This window comes from Cetorhinus maximus, chromosome 27 (genome assembly GCF_964194155.1).
Source record: "Cetorhinus maximus chromosome 27, sCetMax3.hap1.1, whole genome shotgun sequence".
Lineage (NCBI taxonomy): Eukaryota > Metazoa > Chordata > Chondrichthyes > Lamniformes > Cetorhinidae > Cetorhinus > Cetorhinus maximus.
Window position 1 is genome coordinate 29,286,027 of NC_135905.1, and position 23,540 is coordinate 29,309,566.

Below are 23,540 nucleotides of genomic sequence, written 5' to 3' on the forward strand. Positions count from 1 at the left end.
CTTGACACCATTCAGGCCAAAGCAACCCACTTGATCGGCACCCCATCCACCAACTTAAACATTCACTCCCTCCAACCACTGACGCACAGTGGCAGCAGTGTGTACCATCTACAAGATGCACTGCAGCAACTCACCAAGGGTTCTTCAACAGCACCTTCCAAACCCACAACCTCTACCACCTAGAACGACAAGGGCAGCAGATACATGGGAACACCACCACCTGGAAGTTCCCCTACAAGTCACTCACCATCCTGACTTGGAAATATATCACTTTTCCTTCACTGTCGCTGGATCAAAATCCTGGAACTCCCTCCCTAACAGCACTGTGGGTGTACCTACACCATATGGACTGCAGCGGTTCAAGAAGTTGGCTCACCACCACCTTCTCAAGGGCAATTAGGGATGGACAACAAATGCTGACCTAGCCAGTGATGCGCACATCCCACGAAAGAATAAAAAATGTCCTTAAGCTCGAAAACCATCTCTCTAACTTCTGTTATGTTTTCCTTACCTTCCAATTCACCCGATCACAAGATAATTGGGGCCCTTTGGCCCATCTTAGTTCATGCATTAGTTCCTAAAATGTATTAATGGTGGTGCAGGCTCGAGAGACCAAATGGCCTCCTCCTGCTCCTAATTCATCTGCTCGTATTAGCTTTTCAACAGTAAGGTGATTCCCTGGGGCTGAACAAACTTTGAGCCAAACTGTACCCACTAACTGTCAATGGAGGGCTATTTTTAAGTGAGAATTTGCCTTCATTCCGTACCACAGTTGTTCCTGAGTTAGCAGGTTGTGGGATTAGGCCCCACTCCAGGACTTGAGCACATGATCCATGCTGCCACTTCACTGCAACAGAGAGTGCTGTAGTTTCAAACACGCTGACTTGTAATTGAAATGCTAAGCTGAAATTCCACCTACTGGTCTGAGAAACGCATGACACAAATCACATATAAGCAGTAGTTTTTTTTCCTGGTGTCTCATCCCACATTCCTCCATTGGCAATACCAAAAAAAAGCTTCTTAACTGGTCTTTCAGCTCTTGTTGTGGGATCTTGCTGTGCACAGCCCGGCTGCATGTTGCCCTGAAGATAGTGATTCACGGTGCGTGTAATGCTTTGAGATATTTCCAAGAGAAAAGATGAGCCTCACTGATGCAATCCTTTGATTTTCATTCATTAGGTAATGTAGTGGTTATGCAAATTTAACTAGCAATTCGAAAGCCTGGGTGTATATTCTCGGGAATAACCTTGAGAATTTGAATTCAGGTTTAAAAGCTCCCGAGATATAAAAAAAAACTGGTATCCATAAGAGCGAGCATGACACTGTCACAAAAACCAAACTGGTTCATAATTTTCTCTTTGGAACGTATGTCAGCAGCGCTTACCCAATTTGCCTTAAATGTGACTCCAGCCCCACACCAATGTTGTTGACTCTTAACTGCCTTGGTGGGGCCTACCAAGCCACTCAGTTGCATCAAACCATACTTCTAGTGAGATAGATTTGAAAAGTAGTTGAAAAGTTATGTCACATTTGTCTTGACCCTTTGCTAGACCACATTGGGAATACTGTGAGCAGTTCAGATCCCCATATTATAAGAAGGATATAGAGATACTGGAGAAGGTGCAAAAAGAATTTACTAGAATTATTCCAGCAGTGAGAGGTTATGCCTATCAGGAAAGTTTGAACATAGTGGGGTGCTTTTCTCTAGAGAAGTGAAGACTGAGGGATGACTTGATAGTGGTCTTTAAGATTATCAAAGGCTTTGATAGACTGGATGCAGAGATGGCTCCACTTGCTGGGGAGGTCAGAACCAGGGGTCATAAATATAAGATAGCCCTTCATAAATCTAATAGGGAATTCGGGAGAAACTACTTTCAAACGGCAGTGGGGAGAATGTGGAACTTGCTACCACAGGGATTGTTGAGATGAATAGCATAGATGCATTTAAAGGGAAGCTAGATAAGTGTATGAGGGAGAAAGGGAAAAAAGATAATTGGTAGGATTAAGTGAACAAGTGTGGGAGGAGGCTTGTGTTTTGTTTTAATTCATTCATGGAATGTCACTAGTCAGGCCAGCATTTATTACTCATCCCTAATTGCCCTTGTTCAGAGGGCATTTAAGAATCAACCACATTGCTGCAGGTCTGGAGTCACATGTAGGCCAGGCCAGGTAAGGACAGCAGATTTCCTTCCCTAAAGGGCATTAATGAACCAGATGGGGTTTTTACAACAATCAACAATGGTTTTATGGCCATCGTTAGACTTTTAATTCTAGGTTTGTATTGAATTCAAATTCCACCATCAGTCATGGCAGGATTCAAACCCAGGTCCCCCCAGCATTATCCTGGGTTGCTGGATTACTAGTCCAACATCAGTACCACTATGCCATCACCTCCCCTGAGGGTGAAGTATAAACACTGGCATGGCTCTGTTGGGCTGAATGGCCTGTTTCTGTGTTGTAAGTACTTTGTCAATCAACCCCATAATGTAATCTATGTGGGATATTCAAAATGTAGCTCTATATTAATGTGCACTCTGTATTACTTGGCTTGTCAGTGGATTCGTCACTTCCAATCTTTTAATTCTACCTGCAGGTATATCAAAAAACTACTCAACTTGCTCATCAGACCTCTCCAGCTGCCCTGATGGATATTGTGATGTTGTGGAGAAGAAGAAGAGTACGTGCCCTCAAGATTGCATCGGTATGTAAGCAATGCCACCCTTACCCCGTTAAAGCTCGGTTCGCCAGCATGGATGCCAGTGAGAACAATCAGGTCTTGAGTTGTGTCTGATATATGTCAACTGTAACATTTTGTCAGGCAAGCAAATTTCTGCCTTACAGGCTACAAAAGCTCATGATCAAAAAGAGAAAGAAAGGCAAAAATTTCTGACTTCTGGATGTATTAGTTTTAGAAAGGTGGATGAATTAGATGTTCTGTCCTAAAGGGACACAGCAGGTTACACAAAGCAGGTACAACTGAGCAGTAGAATCATACAATTTGCCTTAAATGCTGTAACACTTCTGACCTTAAAGAACAGAGCGTCTACTGAATTATTGTGTTAATTAATTTCAAATATTATCTAGGTAATCTTATTACTTGATAGTGCTACTTACAAACGTGTCTCACCATTTATGCTGTGATTAAGACTCGAGATTCATTTTAACTCAACCTGCCTGATCCAGATGAGTAATCTGCTAAATTTCACTCCTACCTAGCTTCCACTCAGTCCTTCAGTGGCATGACTGAGATAGGGAACTCTCCAACACAGGAGATTAAATCTGAGTCCCATCGGACTGGCAGTTTTCTTTAGCAGAAAGGTCAGGTGGATTGAGAAGAGGAATTCTAACGAAGAGCATCAGTGTTCCTGCTCTACCAATCTCACATGTTCTGTTCAATCTATTTGATTTAGAATGGGACAAAGTTGTCGGTGGATTTGAACCTGGAGAGCTGGGAGGAATTAAAGGAGGTTTTGGAACTTGTGTCTGCTATTCCGATAATAAATGTGTATGCCAAAAGGATGACATTGTTGGTATGTTTATTGCTAGAATCATTTTCTTGGTATTTAATAGATGCAAGTGTGAGGGCCATATTTTCCAAGATTCCCTGGGTGTTACAAAACAGCTGGGGGGTTGGAAATTTCTGGGGTTTGCAGCATCAAAATTTCCCAATATATGTCATCTCCGGGTGCATCCCTGTCAGATTCCCTGCTCTTCTTTGATTCATGGCTTTGATCTTCATCTGAATCAGTAGCCTTGGTTAATGAAGGTATGACAAGAACATTGATAAAAGAGCCTAGGTTGCTTATCAATGGTTCATTCTATCCTGCCACACAGTGCAACCCAGTACATGACCCATTCTAATCATTAATGTTGATCACTTGTTGAGGAAAATCTTAGGCGAAAAAGCCAACTATTTAACATCTGGGCTGAAGGATGGCACTACCAACGATACAGTGCTCCCTCAGTACTGCACTGAAAGGGTTAGCCTGGTTCCCAATTTGCCTTAGGCCATTTTACGCCAATCCTGGTGGGTTTGGCAGAGGTCGAGAGAGAGGTAGGACATGTCCCCTCAAGGGTTGGATAATTGGCAAGATGGGGATGAAAAGATGTTGCCCACCTTGGTATCAAGCTAAGGTAAAGTAATTCACATGGGTTTCTGCATGTTCACAATGTTTTCTGTTCTGTTTCGTTCACAGAGCTGATTTGCGACGATCTGTGTAAAACCATCATTGCAGCTGCAGTACTGCTGTCATTCATTTTGTCTGTGCTGCTCTCTTCCTACTTCATTCACCGATACCACAAAAACACTCCCAAACCTCCCATTGCCTCAGCGGAAATGACTTTCAGGAGGCCAGCTCAGGCTTACCCAATCAGCTACTCCTCGAATAATATCCGAAGGCCTTCCATGGATTCCATGGAAAATCAAGTGTCAGTGGATTCTTTCAAGATACCTGTGAGTGCCATTTTTAGTGTGGCTTTGTAAAGGTGCTTAGAAAATTTCAAGATAATCTGGCAAAGTCAATATGGTTTGTGAAAGGGAAATCATGTTTAACCAGTTTATTGGAATCCTTTGAAGGAATCACATGTACTGTGGATATCGGGCAACTGGTGGATGTACTGTACTTAGATTTCCAGAAGTTATTTGATAAGGTGCCACATCCAAGGTTATTGTGGAAAATAAAAGCTCGTGGTGTAGGGAGTAAGATATTGGCATGGATAGAAGGTTGGCTAGCTAACAGGAAACAAAGAGTAGGCATAAATGGGCCATTTTCTGGTTGGCGGGATGTAATGAGTGGTGTGCCACAGGGATCAGTGCTGGGGCCTCAACTTTTTACAATTTATATAAATGACTTGGATGAAGGAACAGATGGTGCGGTTGCTAAATTTGCTGATGACACAAAGATAGGTAGGAAAGTAAACTGTGAAGAGGACATAAGGAGGCTACAAAGAGATGTAGATAGGTTAAGTGAGTGGACAAAGACCTGGCAAATGTGGGGAAATGTCCATTTTGGCAGGAAGAATAAAAAAGAAGCATATTATCTAAATAGGGAGTGACTGCAGAGCTCTGAGGTGCAGAGGGATCTGGGTGTCCTAGTGCATGAATCGCGAAAGGTTAGTATGCAGGTACAGAAAATAATTAGGAAAGCTAATAGGATGTTATCATTTATTGCGAGGTGAATTGAATACAAAAGTAGGGAGGTTATGCTTCAGTTATAGAGGGCATTGATAAGACCACATCTGGAACTGTATACAGCTCCTTATTTAAGGAAGGATGTAAATGTATTGGAAGCAGTTCAGAGAAGGTTTACTGGATGAATACCTGGAATGGGCGTGTTGTCTTATGAGAAAAGGTTGGCCGGACTAGGTTTATCCGTTGGAGTTTCGAAGAGTAAGAGGCAACTTGATTGAAACATGTAAGACCCTGAGGGGTCTTGACAAGGTGGATGTGGGGAGGATGTTTCCTCTTGTGGGAGAATCTAGAACAAGATGTCACTATTTAAAAATAAGGGGTCGCTCATTTAAGACAGAGATGAGGTGAAATTCTTTCTCTCAGAGGGTTGTGTGTCTTTGGAAGTCTTCCTTAAAAGGCGGTGGAAGTGAAGTCTTATGAATATTTTTAAGGCAGAGGTAGATATATTCTTGATAAGCAAGGGGGGGAGGGCTGGTGAAAGGAAGGAATGTGGGGTTGAGGTTACAATCAGATCAGCCATGATCTTATTGAATGGCGGAGCAGGCTCAAGGGGCCTACTCCTGCTCCTAATTGATATGATCATGTTGGTTTTGTGAAGAAGAGTTTGTACAAACATTACTTAATGTATTCATTTTGATCTTTACTCACCTGCATTGTAAATTTTCAAGTTGGGATCTGTGGTGCTGAGAGTGTCCACAAGGTCAATGGATGTCTGTATATGTCTATACTTGATGGGTTAACAACATGCCAGCCCAAGTTTTAAACCAAGCTGCTCAATGGGAATAGAGTCAGGTTTTTCTTCATTCATTCATTCACTGAATTGCTGACATCCTTAATTGTCCTTGAGAAGGCAGTGGTGATGAGCTAACTAACTAACTGACTTGCTGGTCCACCTCAGATTCAACCACATTGCTGTGAGTCTCAAGTCACACACAGGCCAGGCTGGGTAAACACAGCAGATTTCCCTCTGGAAATTAGATCAATCTGATTAACTTTTACAATAGTTTCACAGTCACCATCACTAATGCTGGCTTTTTAAATCTCAAATTCCATTTAATTAATTGAATTCAAATTGCCTCACTGCCATGGAGGGATTTGAACTCACGTTGCTGCATCATTAGTCCAGGTGTCTAGCTTACATAGTCCTATAGCTTAACCACTGTGCTAGTGAACCCCCTAACATTCAAATCTATGCCAGGGGAAGGGGTGTAAAGTGGGTGCTCGAACCAAACCCACCCCATTCTCACTGGACCGGTTAGGTTTGCTAGTCTTGAGCACTAAGTTTAAAAAATATCTTCCACAACAATAACTCTTATCAGCCCATGAAGACACGAAGCTTGGATGCTGGTTAGTCCATTTCGACTTTCTTGTCCCTTTGTCGGTCCTTGTGCCATTGTTCAGCCTCTTCTACGTAGGCACTTTTAGTGTAGTTCTCTTTTTGCTGCGTTTAGAAATGCGAGTTACCTGGTCTTAGCTTGTTCCAGCTCAGCAGAGATCTATTACTCGTTGCTATGGACTGCTACAAATTCAGCAGTTTCTGGCCAACGTCCAAAGAACAGAGGAAGTAGGAAATAAAATGGGGGACAGCAGCACAATTATCTGGGACACCATTGCTTCCGACAATTGACAGAACAATATGAAAATGTCCCATGGTGGAGTCACACTCCATGACGCTTTAGTGCTATTGATCTGCCTGCCCTGAATCCAGGGACATGATCTGTGTGGTGGCGTGTTACAGATCAGACGGATTCCAAGTTGCTGTGGCAACATGCACTTTTCCATGCGCGTTGTAGTCTGGAGCTATGGATAGTGGTGGTGCAAGCTCCAACATTCCATCACCTGGCTGACCAGGAATCTCTCCCGTTCTTACTGTTATAGGTGTGTGTGGGAGGGATTGGCATGTTGATACTCAACCTGTTTAGCATCATTATGGGCTCAGAGGCAGGGACACTACCGTGGTCTGTGTAAAACCGGCCACTTCTCGAAATGCCATCATTTCCATATATGTGCCTTTCTTCCTAACAGGAGGATCCCAAGTGGGAATTCCCAAGGAAGAACCTAGTCCTAGGTAAGACCCTTGGGGAAGGAGAATTCGGGAAAGTAGTGAAGGCTACAGCATTCAGGCTCAAGGGAAAAGCAGGCTATACCACCGTGGCAGTCAAGATGTTAAAAGGTAAGACTGAGTATCTTCAAAGTTTAACTGTGACATGCAAGTACTGTAGCACCTGTAGAGTAATGGGTAAATGCTTATGTTAATGAGACCATTAATGACATAACTGTGACATCAGGGCCAGAATTCTGAGGTTGTCGAGCGGGCGCAGTGGGCAGGCCAGGGAGCAGCCGGGGAAACAGCCCACCGCCCACCATCGGCCCCCCAGCCGCGATTTCACACTGGCTGGCCAGTTAACAGTGGCACGGGGGAGCGCGCAATGAAAGCTCCCTGAGGGTAGAGAGTTGCCTCGGGGAGCTGAAGAATTTAAAACCATCGAATAAAGATTTTAAAATGCAGAAACATCGGACTCACTCACCTAAACATACAGATTATAAAAATTCTGCCCAAACCTTTTTTCAAAATTAATAGCGGAAACCTCATCCTGCCCTCGGATGAGGTTTCCTCAAAAATCCAAAGGCCGCCTGGCCGATTTGCCCATTCACCAACCGTAACATTGGACGGGCAGCGGAAAACCCCTGTTAATTGATACTTTAATGGCCTTAATAGGCCTCTTAATTGTCGGCGGACACACTGCCAACTCTCGCGTGTGCCCACCGACCTAAATATCGTGCAAGTGCGTGATGACATTGGGACATTCACCCGACATCATCGCGTGCGATTTTATGCCTGATCGGGTCGGACACGCGCCCGCCTGTGGGACGCAAAATTCTGCCCCCGGCGTCAGATGACCAAGAGGCTCCAAGACAGCTCGGACACAGAGCTGCCTGTGTCCTGAAAACCATGTGCTTACCCTGAGGCCTTTGTAAATAGCTCTTTATAAATTGTTTCAAGTTAAAGTGTACCGACTATCTCAAGTCCATCATAGAAGAAGCAAAGTCTCAGCAAGTTAAGGCAAGATGACATGGTCACAGTAAAACCTCACCAAAGCTCGGTGACAACATGTACCAACATCCTTACAGGTCAGTGGTTTTTACTCCAAGATTTAAAAGAGGGTCCTACATATATTGGCAGAACGACTCCAAGCGCCCATATCTTAACTTCCTCCTCACTTGGAATCTCACCCTGTAAGATTTTGGATATGGGGGCCACAGGCACCTAAGGTAGGCAGTTGACTATTTGCAAATAATTTTAAGATAGTTTATTAACAGTTTAGATATGATGCATTAATTAATTAGACAGAAAAAGTATATGACCCATGACAGTTGAGAGTGGTTTACTGATCCCAGAGGACAAACGGATGTTGGCACAGAGTGTGTTGATCTCAGTGGCTTGCAATAGCAGAGTTCTGCTCTCTAGTTGAAGTGTTAGGGAGATCTCCCCTCAGTCTTCACCCCCCCACCCCCATCTGGCCCACCTCCCATCAGTAGAAGGCCTGACAAGCACAGCCACCTCACCAGCACTGCCCCCTGTCCCCAAGCACTTGTTAATATACCCTCTTTCTGGGGTATGTTTGCTTACCCGGTCTCAATCACCTGCTCAAACCCTTCTGACCAATGGATAGAGGACAGGTACCCAAGATGTCAGGCTGGTCACCGCCCCTCCTGTTCGTCACCCTGCTCGAGGTCAGCTGCATCACGCTGAAGGTCATTCCCTGACTCTTTCTAAACTCTTGCACGGATAAGGGTGTACTCAAGACACCACCCTGCTAACTTAGGAATGTCAACATGGAAGCCTGATCCAAGTTATCCTGACATTTCCAGGGACTGTTTAGAATTGTTGCCTGATTAGAAATTGCCTTTCCAGAGAGGCAGAATTAATGCTATTTAGCTAATCTCATAAGGGTTCTAAACTATGCAGAAAATACCAGCTTATTAAAGGTCCTACGCTTAGTGTCTGTGTCTACACATCCGAAGGATGTCTCAGTGGAATGGTCAGCAGGCCAAGTGTCTTGAGAACCATAAAATGATACAGAACAGAAGGAGGCCATTTGGCCCATTGTGCCTGTGCCAGCTCTTTGGAAGAGTTATTCGGTTAGTCCCACTCCCCTGATCTTTCCTGGTAGCCCTGCAAATGTTCTACCCTGTAAGTATATATATCCAATTCCCTCCTGAAATTTACTGTTGAATCTGATCCACCAGGTAGTGCAGATTATAGCAACTTGCTCAGCAAGAACACATTTTCCTCATTTCGTCTCTGATTAGATTCCAATCGGTTAGAGAAACTGAGGGCTGAATTTTACCTTGGGGCTAGACGCTAATGTCGAAGCAAAAAGCGGATCCCAATCCTGCGCTTACTGACAGTGGGAGTGGCTCAACGATTTTAACGGCTTCCTAATTGGCTGCTTGCGGGTCCGCCATCCAATTAAGGTGGGCTCCCTGATGCTGCTGATCCAATCAGAGGGAAGCAGCTCTGAAGCCTCAGCAGCGTCAATGGAAGAGGTAGGCACTGCTGAGGCAGGCCGGAACCCTTGCGGGCAAACTCCAGGTAAGTAAATTAAAAGCAAAGGAAATTCAGGGGGATGTGCTGGGGGCTGCCAGGACTGCCTTCCCTGCCCGCAGTGCCATCTTCGGGGCATGAGCCTCTGACTCTGATGGCCTTCTGGGCTGCTACAGGAAGGCCGCCTACATGATGCTGGTGGCCTCTCCGTGCAGCGGGAGTGGGGGGGGCGGTGGGGGGGAGCGGTCTGTGTCACTCTGGCAAAATGCCGGCAGCCCCGTTTAACTCGCCTATGTAGAGTGGGCAGGCAATCTGCACTCCAGCCAGCCCCCTGCCGGGCAACGGGACAGGATTGAGGAGTGGGCCCAGATGTGGTTCTCTGCTATTTTACTGCCCCCTCCCCCCCACAACCTCCCCCCACATGGTGACTGGTAAAGGTTCAGCTTTAATTTCCCTCTGCCCTTGGTTACGCCATAGATCAGCTGATCACAGCAGTCACTGGGGAATCAAAGCCTAGCCTCCTAGCGTGGAGCGAGGGGGAAAGAAACTGGGGAAAGATTGGAAGAGAGCTCCATTTCCAAAGAACCCTCACTGTACATTTTTTTAATCTGTTTAGGCCTCGGTAAAGCCGACTTCAGATGTTTTTCCTGTAAATGCGATTTGCAGTTGTTGGTTCTGCAAGACATGAAGTCTGACGGTGACTCTCTCTGAATTAAATTTGCCTCTTTGTTTCTGTGCCTGGCAGAAAATGCGTCTCAGAGTGAGCTACGGGACCTCTTATCTGAATTCAACCTATTGAAACAAGTCAGCCATCCCCACATTATCAAACTGTATGGAGCCTGCTGTCAGGATGGTAAGAGAACATTGGACACAGGGTGATAATAGTGACAACTTGATTTATACCATCGCATTTAATTATTTTTGTCCCTTTATTTTAATGAAGGTTTTGACCCATTTAATTTAAAGGCTGGAGTGGCTGAGATGTAAAGATGTTTTGGGTGAGATAGTCATTAATTCATCTGAAAGAGAACACAGGAAAAACTCCTTTAACCAGAGAATGGCTAGAATGTGGAACTAGCAATAACAAGGAGAAGCTGAGACAGTTACGACCAAGTTAGGAGGGGTGAATTGACCCGTCTCTTTGTCCCGTTCCTGGGTTGCTTGTAACAGAGTTTGAATTTCAAAGGGAGATGATGCAGAAATCATTAATGGAAAAGGTTTAAAATGTACGAATTATTCCAACTTCCCACTAATGCAAAAATACACACACAGACACATGCACACGCATGTGCGTACACACACACACACACACAAAACACCAGTCCACCCTTCATCACTGCCAAAACATGCACAAAAAGAGATAAAACTTTACAAAGTCTCGGGTCTTAAAACTTGGCCAAGTAAAAAGTAAAGTCAGAAAAAAGACTGATTTCCTGATTGTCCGGATGCTTGTTGATAGCTGACGGGTCACTTTCCGTAGCAGCTGCTGGTATTGGGGTTTTTTATTGGAGCAGTCATGGTTAGTTGTTTTTCTTTTTTCTTGGGGACAGTGGTGCCGATTTGGAATCCTCCTTAAAGAACTCTCGGTTTACAGCAATCAGGTCTTCTGGTGTGTTTTCAAACCACAAACAGCCCAGCTTTGATTAGAGAGGTTTCAGAAGAAGAGAGGATAAGGCTGTGGTCCCTAATGGCAGTCTCTCTGACTGTTAGTTCAAATCCGGTCTATTTCACCCAAGAGCTGTGACTATTCTCTGGTTTCGATCTGGGCTTATTTTAGCCACTGTCTCTAAGATCTCCACTGACTCCATAAAGCAGCCTGTGTCCTTCACAAATGCAACATAATACCTGCTGTAGGCCAGTGTCCTTTGTTTAGCGACAGTGTTCTTTAAGATAATTCAAATAGCCAATAGCATTATAAATTAATATTCTATATAACACCTGTGGGCTGAATGGCCTGCTTCTACACCTTGTAACTATACTTTGTACCTTTGTAATACTTTCATTATCCATCGGAGATGGTGCAATTTGCGGGCGTCAGTACAATGTACTGGGGGCAGGAATTCTCTCCAGGCAAATAACAGCAAATACATTCACATCAACACTGGACAATACACTCTCCTACACAAGGAGTTGATGCCAGCTATGTGTTCAGGGAGAGGGGTCACCCAGTCACTCGTGTAGAGTAGGTCCTGAATGCTGCAGTAACAGGGACCCAGAAACAGGCAGTTTACCCTCCCAATTACAGAAAAAAATAATGTGTGTACCCAGGAAAATGGAAAAATGGAATAACCTCTCAGAACTTATTGCTGTGTTACAGATGTCCAACTGACAGCTCTGTAATAAACCTTGCCTTTTCTTTCAATATTGATTAAACTACACTGCATCTGCAGATCAAAGCAAGTGAGTTAATAGCAATTTTCTGCTGCGTACAAGGGTTGGAATCAATAGTAATAGATGAAACGTGAACTCTTACACTGAGTGAGTTCCTTCCTTTATTTCAATGTCCGTTGTCTGGAAGCTGGATCTTTTTCCTATCTCTCAGTAATTCCAGTTTGCAAAGGATTGTAGAGTTTTTAAAGATTCCTTCACCACCTTTTCCCACTATGTTTCTAGCAGATGTGGATCTAGCTGCCTGTTAGCAACTGGTCGGGATTGAACCAGGACAGAACCAGGATTGCCTGTATTGACAACAGATACAAATGTGACAATGAAATAATTGTCTGTCTTTTCCAGCAACACTGGGGGCCACATCCTCAAATTAAATGCGTTATGTTGTGATAATGATACAGAGCTTCCAATCACTCATAAGGGATTGGGTAATCATGTTGTGGGTTCATTTATTAATTCCAGGCACATGTGAACAGATATACACGGGCTTGAAGATGCCAACAGCAGAGATGTGTACTGTGTGCTCTGCTTAAAAACAAAAGCGAAGCTAAACTGGATCGTACGACACACTTCCTTTCTAGTGATGTCATGCTGCAATCCCTTAAAGGCATATTACAACAAAATGAACACAATCACTCTGTCGGGTGGACAAGACTGATGAAAACTTAACTGAATTCCAAGGTTTTGTTCTGTTTGGATTCAGGTTCCTGATTAAAAAGTCTTTTTGGAAACTGAGGCAGGACACTCAGCGAGTGATCCCAGTGCCGTGCTTTCTGGAGAGATGAGGCTGTGCTCAGTCCTGTTGGCATTAATCCATTCTGTGTTTTGTGGAAATTGGAGACAGTATTGTGCTAGGCCCTGATGGGATTAAATCCAGTGCCAGGTTTTAGGGGAGACTGGAGTTACATAGAACTTATTGTACAGAAAAGGCTGTTTGGCCCAACTGGTCTACGCTGAAAGAAAAATACTGAGGATGCTGGAAATCTGCAATAAGAACAGAAAATGCTGGAACTACTCAGCAGGTCTGACAGCATCTGTGGAGAGGGAAACAGAGTTAATGGGCGGGATTTTCTGGTCCCGTCAGTAGCAGGCATCACCGTGGGCAGGATGGAAACATTTGGAGAGCACCATTGGCCTCGATGATGTTCGCCACCGGCAGGACTGGAAAATCCTGGCCAATGTTTCATCAGGAAGCATGGTCTATACTGGTGTTGATGCTCCATATGAACCTACTCCTATCCCCCTTCATCTCACCTCATCAGCATAGCTTTTTCCTTCTACCTCTTGTGTTAATCTGATTTTCCCTTAAATCCATCGATACTATTCATTTCAATGACAGTGAGCTCCATGTTCTAATCACCGTCTATGTCATGAAATTTCTCCTGAATTCCCTATTGGATTTATTAGTGACTGACTTGTATTTATGAACCTTAGTTTAGGATTTGCCCAAAAGCAGAAACATTTTCTCAAAGGCTACATTACCCAATCTCTACATAATTTTAAAGCTCTCTAGTAGGCCACTCCCTCACCCTCCTCTTCTCTGGAGGACATGGGCACCTGTTCCACTTTTCAGTATGAACAGCGCCAGCTTCTGATTTTTTTTTAATTCATTCATGGGATGTGGGCATCACTGGCTAGACCAGCATTTATTGCCCATCCCTAACTGCCCTTGTTCAGAGGGCATTTAAGAGTCAACCACATTGCTGTGGGTCTGGAGTCACATGTAGGCCAGACCAGGTAAGGACGGCAGATTTCCTTCCCTAAAGGACACTAGTGAACCAGATGGGTTTTTAGAACAATCAGAAATGGTTTCATGGTCAACATCAGACTTTTTAAATTCCAGATTATTTTGTTGGATTCAAATTTCACCAGATGCCTTGGTGGGATTTGAATCCAGGTCCCCAGAGCACTAGTGCCATGACAACACCACTATGCCACCGCCTCCCAATCCGGGCTGCCTCACCCTCTTTGCAATCCAGAACAGAATGATGTTATTGGTAAATGCTACCTTGTGATGTATGACACAAAACAAGGAGAGGCTCTTTGCTAAGCATTGCATCTTTCTTTGACAGGTCCTCTGTATCTTATTGTGGAATACGCCAAATATGGGTCTCTGAGGAGTTTCCTGAGGGAAAGTCGCAAAGTTGGCCCCAGTTACTTGGGTGAAGGCAATCGAAATTCCAGTTACCTGGATAATCCGGATGAGCGGGCCCTGACCATGGGAGACTTGATATCCTTCGCCTGGCAGATCTCCCGTGGAATGCAGTACCTGGCTGAAATGAAGGTGATCTTTTATTTTTTGTGGACACATCTGTTGTTGAAGATGTTGAGTCGCTAGAGCTCAAGTGACACTTTTAGCTGAGCTGTGCGTTTATATCTGAGTCTTATCTGTGAATCACTCCTCACTGGTCTGGGTGGTTAGCCTTTCCACTTCTGAGTCAGAACGTGCAGCATTCGAATCCCACGCTAGACTGTTCAGGCAAATAGTGATCAGAGCTTTGGCTGTGAGTTCTGGATTGATATCCAGTGGTATATTCACATTCAGTGGCTGTAGGTGTCATCATTTTGTCATATGAGTTGTGGGAACACACTGTATAGGACTAACCCACCCCCACATCAGTTGGTGCAAAGACACTGATGTCCATGGGAGGCGTGGTCAGCGTTAATCAGCATGCAAATCCTTCCAGTGCATCGCGCTTTTGGTAGACTCCTCATTGTTTGAGTATGTCCAAGCTGTAAGTGATTTTGTCATCTATTGTGGCTCCTCTCGTGACTGAAGAGTCTGATGTGGGATCAGCATGGACGTCCGCCGAACTGGCAGCTTATGTTGTCGTTTTTGGTGCTCAGGGGAACCTCTGCCGCTGCGCCACATCTGGCCTTCCTCTGGGTATGTTGGACTTTGCGAGTTTGGTTAGATGGCTCTTGAAAGATGCTGAACCGAGTTTCAGTGCTTGTCTCCGTGTGGGCCAGTTGGCTGCAGTGTTTTCCCAGGAGGTGTGGTCTGCAATGCAGAAGTTTGTAAGATTCTTTTTTGGGTATTGTTGTACCGTTTGTACTGACCCACTGTGATGCTGTTTGCCCTGAGACTGTTCCCCATAGAAGGGGATTATGTAATTATCCATGCTGGAGATATAAGCTGCCTATCAAAGTTGAAAACTTAATTTGGATAGACATTGTGCTGTTCTCAAAGAAATAATTAAATAAGTTTCTCACTAGTTAAATCAATTGGACGATTGTTTATACAGTTGGTTCAGCTGTGAGTTGTGTCCCACTTGTTAATTGGCTCAGTACAACCAGTGATTGACCTGAGTTATAAATTATTAAGTTCTCTACTTGCACCCAACAAAGGGCTTCCACTACAGACTTCACTGCCTGTGAGGTTACACAGAGACCAAGAAAACAGGCCTGTTAGATATTGTGACCTCATGGTTTAATATGGAATCTTAGCCGCCTGCATCATCATGTTTTCTTCCTAGCTTGTCCATCGTGACCTGGCAGCACGGAATGTTCTGGTAGCTGAGGGACGTAAGATGAAGATCTCCGATTTTGGCCTCTCCAGGGATGTGTATGAGGAGGACTCTTATGTAAAGAGAAGCAAGGTATTGTGCACCTTCTTTTACCTACTAACACCCTACAGTGTATGGCATGTAAAATAATACATCTTTTTCATGTAACACTACACAGCTTCAATGCCTTTTATAACTTGCAGCAGAATGTGATTAACAGTGTTCATTATCCATTGCTTCCAGCTGGAGAAGACCATTTAATGGGAAGGTGGGTGGGGCTCCTGCTTTGGGGAGCTCAGCAGTTTGTGAGGCCACTTCTGAGGCAACCCCATCCCTCCCCCCTACCTCTCCACCCCATGTGTTTTGGGTCTGGAGTCACAATGTATTCCAAACAAGGTGGCACGATGGTTGCTGAAGCAGTTGAGTTTTCACAACAGTTTCTGGTTCCAGCCCACAAATTGCCAGATGTATTGAATTCAACTTCACAACTTGCCATAGTGAATATGAACTCTCAGCCCCTGGGTTCCTTATCCAGCGTTATGGCCACTGCATTACCAGCCTTCTGCCCCGTACACCTAAATCTCTAACTCTGGCCTTCCATATATATATCAGCCACGCCCCCATCCCTCAGCTCCATACCACCATTGGTGGAAGAGCCTTCAGACATCTCAGTCCTACTCCTTGCAATGTCTTCCCTGAGGCTCTAGAATCCTCTACCTTACTCTTTCTCTTCAAAAGCCTTAAAATATATCTCTGTCACCAAGCTATTGGTCACTCTCGTTACTCTCCCACCATGCATCTTCCTTTATTCCTATGTGCTGTCTTAGGACACTTTTTCCCAGGTAATGGTATGAGTTCAAGTTGCGTTAAAATACATGAAATGTACCATTGCCATCCAATGGTCTAGAGGGCAGGGTCCACAGCTTCCAAACAGAAAGGCATTGGGTTGACAGTTGGTACAGTTTCTGGAGCCCATGTACATTAAGTGGCTGAGTTTCATTAGTTATAGGCTGAAACAATGGACGGGCTATAGCACATTTGAAAAGGTGGCCAGGAATAAAAGCCTCAGGCTCATTTGCGCTCACACAATTCGTTAGGTGGAGCTGGCTACTTTCATCCCACTTGCCATTCATTCTCCAGAGAAGGCAGGTCAGCATTGCGGGTAGAGGCCCTTCATCAGGACTGGTAGGCAGGAAGAGGTTTTGCCTCCTTAGAAGCTTCGCCTGTGATGATAAACAGGAGGGGTTTGTACAGGTTCACATTCTACCCTCTCCAATGGAAGAATGGACAGGTTGGCCTCTGCCTCACTCTAAATTTCCAATGAGTGATTTATTTTTCTTCTGCTTTCACCTTTCTCTAGGGTCGGATTCCCGTCAAGTGGATGGCGATCGAGTCTTTGTTTGATCACATCTACACCTCGCAGAGCGATGTGTAAGTGTTGCTTGCTCACCAACTTGTCTACAGTTTGTATCGGGAACCCCGGCTACCCTCCACTGTTACTGGATTTCAGGGCAGTAAGTGACATGCAGAACTGACAAATTCGGCACGTTTGTATTATTGACGGGCCAAAGATCAGGAAAATTAGTGGAATATCGGGATTGTGCCCTCCCATTTCTCCTCGTTGCTTTATATTCTTCCTTTGCAAATTGCTATGGCTGTGTCAATGTCAACCTGAACTAAAACATTCTGCTTAATTCAGCACAGAACCAAGGGTTGAACCTAGAACCCCTCTAGACTGTCCAGCTGAGTCAGGCACTGCCTTAACCAAATAAACCATTCGGCCAACTCCTGGAAGGATCATGGTTGCTAATAGTGGGTAATAACATGACTTTCTTTCCTTGCTCTATCCAGATGGTCATTTGGCATTCTCCTTTGGGAAATAGTGACACTGGGTGGAAATCCATATCCTGGAATTGCCCCTGAACGCCTCTTCAATCTCCTGAAAACAGGATACCGGATGGAGAGACCGGAAAACTGCAGTGAGGAAATGTACGACAAACTTTAAAACCATGCAACAATGAGTAGAATTTCTGAATTAGCATTTCTAGTGGAAATCTTCCCACAGCATAGCGGGTGTTTGGGTAGAGAGGCGTGTACGGGATGGGGAGGTGTGTACGGGATGGGGAGGTGTGTACGGGATGGGGAGGTGTGTATGGGACGGGGAGGTGTGTATGGGACGGGGAGGTGTGTTTGGGATGGGGAGGTGTGTACGGGACGGGGAGGTGTGTACGGGACGGGGAGGTGTGTACGGGACGGGGAGGTGTGTACGGGACGGGGAGGTGTGTACGGGACGGGGAGGTGTGTACGGGACGGGGAGGTGTGTACGGGACGGGGAGGTGTGTACGGGACGGGGAGGTGTGTACGGGACGGGGAGGTGTGTACGGGACGGGGAGGTGTGTACGGGACGGAGAGGTTAATAATCTCCTGGTTGTAGTTTACAACTGGCAAACACACCACGATTCTCGCCCTTTCTCAGGTATAACTCGATGTTGTAAGTGCGCTGTATTCTCCCTCAGGTATAACTTGATGCTGCGATGTTGGAAACAAGAGCCAGACAAACGGCCTACATTTGCAGAAATCAGCAAAGAGCTGGAGAAAATGATGGTGAAGAGTCGGGTCAGTACAATGTTTTACTGGTGCACTGATCTCCTGCAAGTTTAACACCATTTTCATTAGATTAAGAAGCTTTTGGGAAGGATTAAGTCACTGAATGCAGGACATCACCATGACTGAGAAGAATAAAAATTATTAAATAAATGAGGAATTGGGAACTAGGTGACACCACAAAATGGTTACTGCATAAAGGAGACCATTCGGCCCATTGTGTCTGTGCTGGTTCTCAACAAGAGCAATTCACCTAGCGCCAATCCCCCAGTTCTCTGTAACCCTGGAATTTTTCCTCTTCAGATAATGATCCAATTCTCTTTTGAAAGCCACAATTGACCCTGTCTCCCCCACACTCTCAGACAGTGCATTCCAGATCCTAACCACTTGATTGACCATGTCTCCCCCACAGTCTCAGGCAGTGCATTCCAGATCCTAACCACTCGATTGACCCTGTCTCCCCCACACTCTCAGACAGTGCATTCCATATCCTAACCACTCGATTGACCCTGTCTCCCCCACACTCTCAGACAGTGCATTCTAGATCCTAACCACTCGATTGACCCTGTCTCCCCAACACTCTCAGGCAGTGCATTCTAGATCCTAACCATTAGATTGACCCTGTCTCCCCCACACTCTCAGACAGTGCATTCCAGATCCTAACCACTCGATTGACCCTGTCTCCACCACACTCTCAGGCAGTGCATTCCATATCCTAACCACTTGATTGACCCTGTCTCCACCACACTCTCAGGCAGTGCATTCCAGATCCTAACCACTCGATTGACCCTGTCTCCCCCACACTCTCAGACAGTGCATTCCAGATCCTAACCAATCGATTGACCCTGTCTCCCCCACACTCTCAGACAATGCATTCCTGATCCTGACCACTCGATTGACCCTGTCTCCCCCACACTCTTAGGCAGTGCATTCCAGATCCTAATCACTCGATTGACCCTGTCTCCCCCACACTCTCAATGCATTCCGGATCCTGACCACTCGATTGACCCTGTCTGCCCCACACTCTCAGGCAGTGCATTCCAGATCCTAACCACTGGCTTGACCCTGTCTGCCCCACACTCTCAGGCAGTGCATTCCAGATCCTAACCACTGGCTTGACCCTGTCTGCCCCACACTCTCAGGCAGTGCATTCCAGATCCTAACCACTTGCTGCGTAAGGAAAAAAAAGGTTTTTCCCAATTTCACCACTGCTTCATTTGCCAATTGCCTTGAACCTGTGTCCTCTCATTCTCGATGCATCTGCCAATGGGAGAAGTTTCTCCCCATTGACTCCGTCCAGACCCCTCATGATTTTGAATACCTTAATCAAACCTCCTCTCAACTGTCTCTTCTCCAGTGTGAATAGTCCCAGCTTCTCCAGCCTGGGGCTTTTAGGTTATCTGAGGGTGGGAAGATTTGCAGTGACGAGGAGCTCCACAACTTGCAGGTACTGAAGAAGAATGAGTAAGGGTAGGAGATCGTGAGTTGAAGCTTCATGTTGACAGTGAGGATTGAGAGAGTATTGAAGAGCATTGTAGCATGGAGCGTTTGGAAGTCAGAACAAGGAGAGTGTTTCAAAGGAGCACCAACCATTATAATAGTCAATGAAATAGAGATACAAAGAAAAATTGAGAGGGAAGTTGAAGTTTAGGTGGGACAGGGATTACCTATTAATTGACAAACTCTCTCTCATGCATCCTATCAAAGGGGTGGGATACCTGGTAGAAGAATCACTCCAGGGGCAGAATTTTTCGTTCAGCGAGTGGGCTGGTGCCCAACCCGCTCAAGCGTGAAATAATGTGTGATGACGTTGGCTGAGGTGCCGATGTCAATGCGCAGTCACGCGATAGTTCGGTCTGCGGGCGCACGCCAGAGCCACCAGCGTGCCCGCCGACAATTAAAAAGCCTGTAAAGACCATTAAGTTATCAATTAAATTAAATTTTTCACTGCCCTAGCGGTTGGTGGGCAGGCGAAAAGGCCAAGCGGCCTTTGCATTTTTTTGGAAACCTCATCCACGGGCGGGATGAGGTTTCCAAAATCAAATAAAAATAAAATAAAAACTTTAATTTTTTCATTAATAACGTGTCCCTGCTCATGTGACAGAGCCACATGAGGGGACATGTTTTATGACCTTTTTATTTTTAAAATTCTTTTTATATATCTCTTCATCTCCCTGAGGCCTTTCCGTGCCTCAGGGAGATTGTGCAGCCCCCTCACTCGTGCCCATGTGTGCAGTTGGCACTCGGCCGGCTGGCACTCCTCCCCCTTCCAGCACGGGCAGCGCTCAGCGCTGCCGCTCGCCTTTCACGCTGGGCGGGCCTTAATCGGCCTGGCAGTGTGAAACCGCGGTGCGGTGTCGATCGTGGGCGGCAGTCAGCGCCCCGCTCGACCCCTGCCCACCCCCCGCCAAGCCAGCCCACCAAAGGCACAATTCTGCCCCAGATATGAGGGCAGGATTCAAGAAATGGAAAGGCTCCAGCTTGATGGGGAGTAAAGGGTTATTGAGGAACGGAAGAACTATCGACTCAAAAGGCTTTTTGGATGAAGCTTCAGAAACAAAAAAAATAGTTGCCCCTGAATTTTACAGACCTCTATTTTCTAAAGAGTCCAGCATGATCAGTCTTTCCTGACAGTTGTAATCTCTCAACTCCAGTGCCATCCCTGCAGTTTTATTTCCTGGACCCTCTCCACTGCCCTCTGTGTCCTTTTGGAAATACATGTAGGGTGAGGACAATTTTCCTCCCCCTAACCTTGGGGGCAGACACTAATACCTGTGCCCGTGCCGCCCTGGTTCCCGATACCCGCTCCTGTTGTGTGAAGCTCTGCATCAAGGGCACTAAAGCAAACATCTTACCCCCCATTAGTACAGAGGAACAGGGGAAGTCCATTCAACCCCTTGAGCCTCTTCCACCATTCTGTCAGATCATAGCTGATCTCTACTTGCACTCTTTTTACCCACCTTTTTTTCAGTATCTCTTGATACCCCTACCTAATAAAAACCTAAGGATCCCAGTCTTGAAATTTTCAGCTGACCCCTCAGCATTCACGCCCCTTAGTGGGGAGGAGGAATTGGCGGGGGGGGAGGTGGGGGGGTTGGGTGTGAGTACAGGTAAGGAGAGCATGAGAATTCCAGATTTCCACATACCCTGTGTATGAAAAATTGCTTCCTGACTTCACCCCCCGCTGGTTTTGTTCTCAGTCAGGATTTCCCAAGGATAACCTCTCCATCGCTTTGAGTGAAAATGATATCTCTGGAACAGGAAGAGATCAATTCTAACCCCACCATCCATTTGTACTCTGGTGCCATATTATAGGTTGCAAATCTCTAGGAGAAATCAGTCAATGACCATATGAATGTTCAATGACCAATCACATGGACCATTACGTAGAATGTTCAGATAAGCTGTGCTAACTAGTATTTAAAAAGTGCCTTATCACAGTCAATGGCAGAAACACTTGGGCAGAAATAATAATTGGGAGAGATGTATCAGCCATTTATTGAACAAAGTCATAATTATCCCTCGCTTGCCCTGTTGCTCATTCTGCCTCAATCTTTATCTATATCCTAGCTCTCACAATCTCTTTCCATTTGTCTTTCTGCCTATCTCTCTTGATCAATGTGTCTTTAAATCTGTCTCTCAATCTCTCTATCCTCTCTTTCTCTCTGTCCTCTATCTGTATTTCTATTTGTCTCTTATCTATATGTCTCTCTTTCCCTCTCTATCATCCTGTCTCTGTATCTCTTTCTCTTTCTATCCCTCACCTCCCTCCCTCTATATCTTTATCCCTTTATATCTCTATCTCTCTTTCCTTCCCTCTTCACTCTATATCATTTTCTCTCCCTCTTTAGCCTTTCCTACTCTCTCGCTCCTTCCATCTCGCATGTGTTTGGCTCAGTTTTCGAAGTCAATGAAAATGCTGAGTGAAGGTTTGTGCTTTTGTCTCTAGGACTACCTGGATCTTGCAGCCTCCACACCGTCAGACTCCCTGCTCTATGATGACGGAGTGGCTGAGGAAGAGACGCCATTGGTAGACTGTAATAATGCTCCCCTCCCTCGGTCCCTCCCCTCCACATGGATTGAAAACAAACTCTACGGTAGAATTTCACATGCATTTACTAGATTCTAAGCTCGTTTTCAGAAGCACTGCTGCAGCCGATTGCCCCATTTACACAGAGCTCCTCCGACATTCGGCAACAGAGGGGTGACCCAAACCTACAATTACTCCTTTGAATGCTGTGGATTCATTGAATTCAGGCACAGTGCATGCGTAGTGGAGCCCTCTCCCCTCCCTCATCGTGGAAAGCTAGATATGGAAAGCCTGGGCTATATATTTTATATATATATATACACACATGGTGTAATCAGTCCCCTCTGCATTTTCTCTGTTGCCTACCGAAAAGCATCAGGCACCTTTAAGCATCCTGAACTAGCTTGGACACATCTCTCTCTTGCTCTTTATATATATATATATAATGTACTATCGGTAGAACTTCTTGGTAATTAACTGCAGACTTCTCAGTGAACCCACGATCACAACATCCTTTTCTGCCAAGGATACAATTAGTGGGTATTTCCATTGGTAAGAATCTCTACCTTCATACGCACTCAAAATACACACGATACAATACAATACCACACACACACACACACACATACACAGGGAGAGAGAGAGAGAGAGAGAGAGAGAGAGACGGTGACATTGTGGTAATGTCACTGGGCTACTAAACAGAGGCCCAGGCTAATGTGCTAGAGACATGGGTTTCAATTAATAAGTCTGGAATATAAAACTTATCTCAGTAATGGTGACCATGACAATTGTCATTAAAAGCCCCTCTGGTTCATTATAATGTCCTTTAGAGAAGGAAATCTGCCATCCTTACCTGGTCTGGCCTACATGTGACTCCAGACCCACAGCAATGTGGTTGACTCTTAACTGTCCTCTGAAATGGCCTAGCAAGCTATTCAGTTAGGGGTGAGCAACGAATGCTGGCCTTACCAGTGATCCCCGCATAAGAATAAAAAAAACCACAGACACACACACACACACACACACACCTCTCACCAGTATAGAACAGTGCATACCTAAGGAGTTACTTCACGGCACTAATCTAATCTAATCTTGGGTTTTGGATGTTGTATATGATCCAGTCTATTGCCTTGTCTTGTGACCGCTCCAGGGAGCATTTTCTCCAATTGCTTTCCCCCTAAACCATTTGAAACTTTCAACTTATTTGCAACCATGTAATCACTCCTAGCTGTTCATTGCTATCTGTTTATTGGATTTTTGGTCCATTTCTGT

General features: G+C 45.2%; 1 protein-coding gene across 1 annotated transcript in view; it reads left to right on the forward strand.

The window, feature by feature from the left end:
- ret (ret proto-oncogene receptor tyrosine kinase) overlaps nt 1–23,540 on the forward strand; it is a 44,863-nt gene that overhangs the window by 19,463 nt on the left and 1,860 nt on the right. The window contains exons 7-17 of the mRNA XM_078530982.1: nt 2,594–2,701; nt 3,411–3,530; nt 4,197–4,453; nt 7,217–7,364; nt 10,486–10,593; nt 14,201–14,412; nt 15,605–15,727; nt 16,995–17,065; nt 17,486–17,623; nt 18,151–18,250; nt 22,188–22,335. Of these exons, the coding sequence (XP_078387108.1) occupies nt 2,594–2,701; nt 3,411–3,530; nt 4,197–4,453; nt 7,217–7,364; nt 10,486–10,593; nt 14,201–14,412; nt 15,605–15,727; nt 16,995–17,065; nt 17,486–17,623; nt 18,151–18,250; nt 22,188–22,335 (1,533 nt within the window). The remainder of the gene's footprint in view (nt 1–2,593; nt 2,702–3,410; nt 3,531–4,196; nt 4,454–7,216; nt 7,365–10,485; nt 10,594–14,200; nt 14,413–15,604; nt 15,728–16,994; nt 17,066–17,485; nt 17,624–18,150; nt 18,251–22,187; nt 22,336–23,540) is intronic.